The sequence below is a fragment of the Zea mays genome, chromosome 10, assembly GCF_902167145.1.
Source record: "Zea mays cultivar B73 chromosome 10, Zm-B73-REFERENCE-NAM-5.0, whole genome shotgun sequence".
Lineage (NCBI taxonomy): Eukaryota > Viridiplantae > Streptophyta > Magnoliopsida > Poales > Poaceae > Zea > Zea mays.
This window is the reverse complement of record NC_050105.1, coordinates 34,936,304-34,943,804: the sequence shown is the minus strand read 5'-3', so window position 1 is coordinate 34,943,804 and position 7,501 is coordinate 34,936,304. Positions and strand designations below refer to the sequence as shown.

At 43.0% G+C, this 7,501-nt stretch overlaps 1 protein-coding gene across 1 annotated transcript; it reads left to right on the top strand.

Annotated features, from left to right (window-relative positions):
- Positions 1-496: 496 nt before the first annotated feature.
- Positions 497-5,520, top strand: LOC103642374 (uncharacterized). The gene is made up of 9 exons (XM_035963245.1): positions 497-661; positions 2,486-2,524; positions 2,719-2,802; positions 2,878-2,931; positions 3,170-3,247; positions 4,218-4,272; positions 4,352-4,395; positions 4,552-4,705; positions 5,207-5,520. The coding sequence occupies exons 1-9, from the start codon at positions 497-499 to the stop codon at positions 5,242-5,244; spliced, it is 711 nt and encodes a 236-aa protein (XP_035819138.1). The 3' UTR covers positions 5,245-5,520.
- Positions 5,521-7,501: the final 1,981 nt, after the last annotated feature.

Below are 7,501 nucleotides of genomic sequence, written 5' to 3'. Positions count from 1 at the left end.
GGATCGCAATCTCGATGCCGCATCGATATCGCGCGTTTATTTCGTGATATGTCGAGTCGTGTGTCTGAATAAAAGTTATGCAGAGAATACGAATTCGGAAGTCCGACCCACTCGAATAATTTTTATCCCCAAACAAATTTATGTCGAACTCGACGAAGGAAGTTTTCGGAACAAATTATCAGTGCCGAAATCTGTTTAATTCGGTCTGTTGCTTTTCGCCTCGATCTAAAAAGGTGAATTAACGGTACGAATTCATCCGGCTCCCAAGTATTCGCCAAATCAAATTGTGTCCAATTATTGTTATCAATCTCGTTTGATTGGACCCATTTTACATCGCTAAAAATCGTGATTCAAAAATATCTGCGATTTTTGGTTTAAAAAAAGAGAAAAGAAGAGAAATTGAGAAAAATTTGAAAAATATCTCAGCCGCAAGGATTTTTTCACGCGCAGCCTCCGTCTTTATCTTCTCCTGTAGCAATCTCTCTCCCTGCTCGCAATGTTTATCTCTTGCGCGCTCCTCTTCTTCCTCCCTGGCGCTCGGTCGCTTCTCTCTGGTCTCCACGCGCACCGCGTCCAGCTCCCTCCTCCAGCTGTGTCTGCTGCTCGCCCCAGCCTGGAGCTTCGCTCGGCTTCCAACTCCGGCGCCCGGCCGAGCTCCCTGGTACCGCGCCCCTACTTCTCCTTCTTCCCTGCCGCGTGCTGAGCGCTCTGCTCCCTAGCGCGGCCCTGCTTTCCCAAGCCAAGTCCCTCTTTCTCTCTCTGGTCTATGTGCCGCGCGTCCTGGCCAAGCTCCCAGCTCAGCGCCCAGCTTCTCTGCTTCCTGACGCGCGCGCCCAGCTGAGTCTGACCCCGTCGTGAGCTCGCCCCTGGCGCTCAGCTTCCCGTCCAGCCGCGTGCTCCTCCCTGTGCCCCAGCTCGGCAACAGCTATAAGCTCCCTGGAACCAGCGTCTCGTCGAGCCCCGCCGCACGTCCTGTTTCCTTCTCACCCATGGAAGCTACGCCCAGCCTTAATCCCCGTCGCGCCGTGCTCCTCCCTCTGTCCCTGCTGCGCGCGTCGAGCTCTGGTGATTTTCCTCCGCGCCCTGTTCCTTGCTTGCCCCTGTGCCGTCACTCAGCTCGCCATGGAGGTTGTCCGCCATGGTACTCTGCATCCCGAGCTCCCTGCGCCGGATCCCTTTCCATGCGTGTCGCGCAAGCTCCTCTGTTGGGCTCGCCAGCCTCCGTTGTCCTATCCACGCCAGCACGCGACTGTGGTCGTGTTCATCGAGTTCGCCAACACTCTGTTGCCGATTCGACTATCGTCGCTGTTGCGTGCCTCACTGCGTGCTCGCCGGGGTGTCGTCTATTGTATTCTTACACTCGCCTTGCCGCTTGTGCCAACTTCGGCCATCGCGACGTCTGCTCCATCCCGGCACCCTGCTCTTGTGCTTGCACTACAAGAAACTGATAAATGTTCGTGGGTAAAATTAAGAACGTGGGTACTTGAGTTAAGTTCATAGGTTAAGTTAAGAACGTGGGTACCCACGTTCTTAAGTTAAGTTCGTAGGCCCTGGATAAAACCGTCGAACTTAACGAGTTAGGAACGTGGGTACCCACGTTTTTAAGTTAAGTTCGTCGGGCTTGTGGACACCGTCGAACTTTAGAAGTTGTTTGGTCGACTGTTTTTCGCCCGTGATCCATTTGCACCGTGATTTGGTCCCGTTGTTCTGCGTTTGGTTGGGCCGACCCGTTTCCAATAGCGTCATGACCGGATACGGACCCGTAGCGTCTGATTACCGCTCCCTGCACTGCGTGAATCGATCCCGCTCCCCACGCCGCCTCGTGTGACCGGAGGACGAGAGCCCTAGCTGCAAGACGACCGCCGCCCTGCAAGGACCTTCGACGACGTGCTCATCGCCGGTGAGGACCACCTCTTCCTCTCTCCTCTCCCCTCTCTCACACCTTCTCCATCTCCCTGTTGTTCAATACCACCACCGATGGGGTCGCTGGGTCGCCGGGACGCCGGATCTCGGAGTGGAGGGCGCCAGCAGGACGAATGCCAGGGAGGGGGCCTCCGTCACGACGAGCTTTGACAGGCTCCACAACCCGCCGACGGCCAGAATCTCGCTCCGCCACCGCGGCTACAGGGCCTTCGTGTCCGTCCCGGGGGTAGCAGCCAAGGGTGATGTACAAGTTGGAACTTCACTTGTACTGGCCACTGCACATGGTGTATCACAATACAACAGATCCCTTCTATAGAATCACCTGATATAAGCGTCCAAACCAATCACCCTTCTCTAGAATCGTCTTGCTTAGTCCAAGAGAATACAACAGATCCATTACAGAAATTCACTGCTACTACTCAAGATTATTTGCTCCAGATCTATTACTCAAGATTATTTGCCAGATCATCTTTTGCAGCTCCCAATCTCAGGTCTTAATGTATTTTTGGATTACTGTGAAGTTGCAAGAGTACAATCTCAAGTCTTATTGTATCTTTTGCAGCTCCCACTCTTTATCACTTTATATGGTTGGAGCCTGGAGGTAGTCTTCGGCCTCAAAACACTAGCAGCTTGACTATATAGAATGATTAAATTTCTGAAAATGTTTGATTACTACCTTCACTTCAGTGTCGTTAGATGTAAATATGTAATACATGATTATTTGTTCATCAACTTAAACTATAACTTGTTGAGGGATTTTGGGAAACAATGTGAGCATATCTTCGCTTATTTCAGAATATGCACCAGGGCTATCCCAAAGAAACACTTGTGCGTTTCCTTAAGGCTAGAGAGTGGAATGTAGCAAAGGCTCATAAAATGGTAACGTTTCATACAAGTTTCTCAACAGTGGGTGAAGGACCACGAATTTAATTAATAATATGTTTGTTTCTATAGATTGTAGAATGTTTGAATTGGAGGATTCAAAATGAAATTGATAGTGTGCTCGAGGTGAGTCATCCTGTCTAGAATTTAATCCTTCCAGATATTACTGTATATGTTAATCAGAAAGCTAACGAAGGTTCCCTTAAAGTTCTACGATTCTGGTCTTCTCCTAATCATTTCTCATTTTGATTGTTTATTTTATTATTGCAGCAATACCACTCTCAATAATCTGCCTATTTGTGTTTGTTTGTATAGCAAAATTCATTTTCTTTTTCTGATCAATGTTTGCTCTGTCCATCTGTAGAGGCCTATAGCCCCAGTAGATTTATACAAATCAATACGTGATTCACAACTTATTGGCCTGTCACGATACACAAAGGAGGTATAGCTGTTTACTTCCAATAATAAAATCTGTTGGTTGAACCATTACCCTATATGGATTGATTATGAGCCAGTCATTTGTGTGTTTGAACTAGACATGCCTTTTTACTGTTGGTATTCTAAGGCTACCATATTCTGGACTTAATGCGTCTATCTCCTTGTTGAAATTCTTAATACGGAGTACTTTGATATTCAGTTTTCAATAGGAAAGTTAATATGCCGAATGAAGATCGCACTGAAGAGGTTAAAGTGTTAACTTATATTGATTGTCAAACTTCCACGGAATGATGTCCTACTAACAGCAACATGGGTTATTAAGGTCTGTAGTTTCAAAGTATGATATGGCGTCATAATTACTTGAACTGTGATAACTGCAGTTGACTGGACATTGTTTGGTTATTATGGTCTGTAGGATCATAGGTATGTTTTCACTTGGCATCTGTGATAACTACAGTTGACCTGTCAATATTTTGTTAGAAAGAGCTGTAGGATCTTATGTGATAATTTCTCACCTTTAAGCTTTGGGTTCGCCTTGATATTTCTCACCTGTGATCAATCTAACACTAAGGGAGCATGGTGGGAGAAAGAAATGAGTCTTTTGGTTCTCAGTGTAATGGCAGGTTAATGATTACAACTATACATCAGCAGCTATCATGGAGAACCTTTGTGCTGGATCTTGCTGCCATAACTTCCATATTGTTTTTCTTTTGGATGCTATGTGCAATTATTTGTGTTATGTGAACGTCGTACTTTCCTCTATATCTTGATACAGTTAAATGTTGTGAGGGGTTCTGCCTAATATGTTACTCGAGGTTGCTACTGGATGCCTACTCGGTCAAGTGCTAAATTGAATGGCTGTTATAGCTTCTTCTACTAGGTCTTTGAGACGCCTCTATATTAAGAATGCAGATTTCTGTTTTCTATTCAACGTTATGTTTTTCCTTGTCTTATGGTGTACATGTTATTTGTAGATTCTTCTGTACAACTTCGATGGTGGTACAATTTGTTCAGTGGTTATTTTGAAAGGTTTGGACTGATGACTGTTCTTTTAGTTTTTTTTTCATTGTGTATGATGCCACTGATTGTTCAAAATACTTTTTGACAGAATGGCTTGGCATCCATCGCGTCGCTGCTGCTGAAATATCTAAAGTCTGTGTGTGTTCCTCGAGACTCTTAGTTTTTATTTTCAAAAAATATTAGCAAACCTTCTAGCACAATTGTTAAGTTGCATGTCGTAGTTCTAGCAATTTTCTTCTTTCTTTGTTCCAATATTTTTTCCTTTTTCTTTGTTTCTGTCATTGGCAGGGTCTCCCAATTTTTGGCATTGGTGTTGGGCATAGCACATATGACAAAGCTTCGGTAATTACTCTGATGCTTGCTATTTGTTTGGTAGGCTATAGCTACAGCCAAAATCATAAAAGTGCCTGGTTTGAAGCTATCAGCACTAAGCCAAATAAAGGTACGTGCTATGACTCTTAACCCTTTTTTCCATTAGACCATACACCAATGAATTAGTCAAGCTGTTTTTTTTGGATCAATATAGTCAAGTTGTTCACTTGGCTTTAATCCAAAATAGCTTCTATTGTTTATACAGTGTTTTGTCTCTCTGTATTGTAGTTGCAGCAGTCCGAACAACTGGCTTTAGAATTTAGTGTTGTAAGAGCTGTTTTGTTGTGACATGCTTTGGACTGTTAGGTGGCTGAATTTTCAGATTTGGAACAGCGTCTAAGTCTGAATTTCCAAAGTAGTTTCTTGGACAGTTAACATCGCGGATCCTTTGCACGATGCATCATTTTAAATAACACGGTGCTGCGAAATGAAGTCTGTTTTCACTCTCATGTTCATGTTCATGCACAAATATGGAAGCCACATTTTATGTTTATCATGCTTTCCTATATCTTTGTGTACACGTGTTTTAATGCCAGTTGTGTATTTATGAGAATTTTGATTTATTTTGTAGGATTCCGGCTCTCATCAAGTGACTCCCCCTCATGTTGACTTTGCGGATGTCTCAATTCTAGTGGTGGAGCTACGAACAACAATCCGATGTCCTGATCGAGAGCGATGGAGTTAATGTTTGAACTTGTGTGTTTGAACTTGTGAACTAAAAATGTGAACTATGGATGTGAACTTAACTTGTGTGTTTGAACTTGTGAACTAAAAATGTGAACTATGGATGTGAACTTGTGTGAATTTGTGAACTTATGTATTTGGACTTATGTGAATTTGTGAACTTATATATTTGGACTTGTGTGAATTTGTGATATGAACATATATCAATGTGTTTGAAATCTGTATTGTATGTGATATATTGTGTTGCATGTGATATTATGTGTGTCTAATTTTTCATTTTTGTATTTTTTATTTTTTTCTGGAAAAGGGTTAAGAACGTGGGTACCCACGTTCTTAAGGTTAAGAACGTGGGTACCGTCGAACTTATTGTGTAGTCCTCGCAGACCCACGTAGGGTTAAGAACGTGGATGCCCACGTTCTTAAGGTTAAGAACGTGGGTGCCGTCGAACTTATGGGAAAAATTCGACGGCCCCCGTCGAACTTAAAAACGCACGTTCTTAATGTTAAGTTCGACGGTACCCACGTTCTTAATGTTAAGTTCGACGGTACCCACGTTCTTAAGGTTAAGTTCGACGGGGCCGTCGAACTTACTTCTATAAGTTCGTCCAAAAATTGCCGTCGGCTATATTCGTCGGTAAACCCACGTTCTTACGGTAAGTTCGACGGCTTATTACATTAAGTTCGACGGTTTTTCACCCACGTTCTTTAACCAGTTTCCTGTAGTGTTGACAAAAAGCCCAAACGTGTCGTCACGCCATTATTTCCATCGAATAGGATTGTCGTGCCACCACGTCGATGTTGTCACTTGCCTCCGCACTGCTGTCGGTCGGCAACCTCGCTGTCGTCGTGTTCGCTCCAACTCTGCCTCTACGTGCTCGCCTTCGATCACCGCTGCAATTTTAGAAGTTTAAGTGAAGAAGTGGAACTCACGGGGCGTTTGCCAGGAACTCGACGGGAGGCTTAAACAAGAATCCTCACCGATGGCTTGGAATTCTTTTTGAATCGGTAACCGTTCTCTAGTTCGCTATTTTTATTAATTGACTGAGTCGATGGATTGAATAGATATATTAATCGCGACGATTATCTTGATTGAAGCATAAACATGTCATAGTTATATTCGATGGTTGCCAAAATATCTTGTCGCATGTGAGGACATGCTTATGGCGTACTAGTGTCGCGAGGTAAAACTTAGGTTTAAAATGCTAGTTACATAGGAGTACCCGAGCGGACATGACTGTCGAGTGTATTCAAATTGGTTTTACTTATGAAATATACCAAATTAGTGGCGTGAAGAATAGATTTAGTATTTTAAACGATTATTCGATAAGTTTGTCGATGTTGATTGTGTTGAATAGTGAGGTCAAAAGCCTTGCCTTAGTAATTATTATGTTGTATTATATCGATGGTTAGAATGGCCTAGTGGAATATAGGTTAGTTAAATTGTTCCTGCAGGTACTATAACTCAGATGTCCAATAATAGGAGTTTGAATATTGTTATCCTTTCGGTGTTATGCATTAGTTAAGGAAAATAGAGGACTCATACAAGGTTTAAGGTTTCTTGATGTATGAGCTATCTCCGAATAGGCTAGAAAAGTGTAATTATTATAATTAGTCTTATATCGCTAGCTGGTACTTATTTGTGACTGATTTTAATGTTTTGTTATAAGTGTTTCATCCTCTTCGGTGTATATTATCTATCTTATGCTATTTATACTCATGCTCATACATGTGCATCATGCATCTCATGAGGTACACTAGTTGATCACGTGATGTGAAGGGCAAGAGCTGGATTAATCTCAAGGTAATGATGATGGATGAACCTGAAGATGGATAATCTGACCAAGTGCCAAGACAAAAGCTGATCGCCAAGTGGTCGCCACCTAACAACACTAACGTAGTGTTATCCAGGCAAGCCCCGGTGCATTTGTCACCTCCTTGCTGTTTTAAAATCTTTTATCACCTTGTTTGATGCATTAGGTGATAGGAGTTGTGTGCTAAACCATTGATGCATTTCCTTCCTTGGAAAATTGATTACCCTTCCTTGATACCCTTTTATGAAAAGAATTTTATGATGCTTAGCCTTGCTCTAGAAAAACAAAAATGTTTTGTTTTAATACAAAAGTGATGCTTCAGTGGATGGAAATTTTTACAAAAGAAAATACTTATGATGGTGGATCCATCA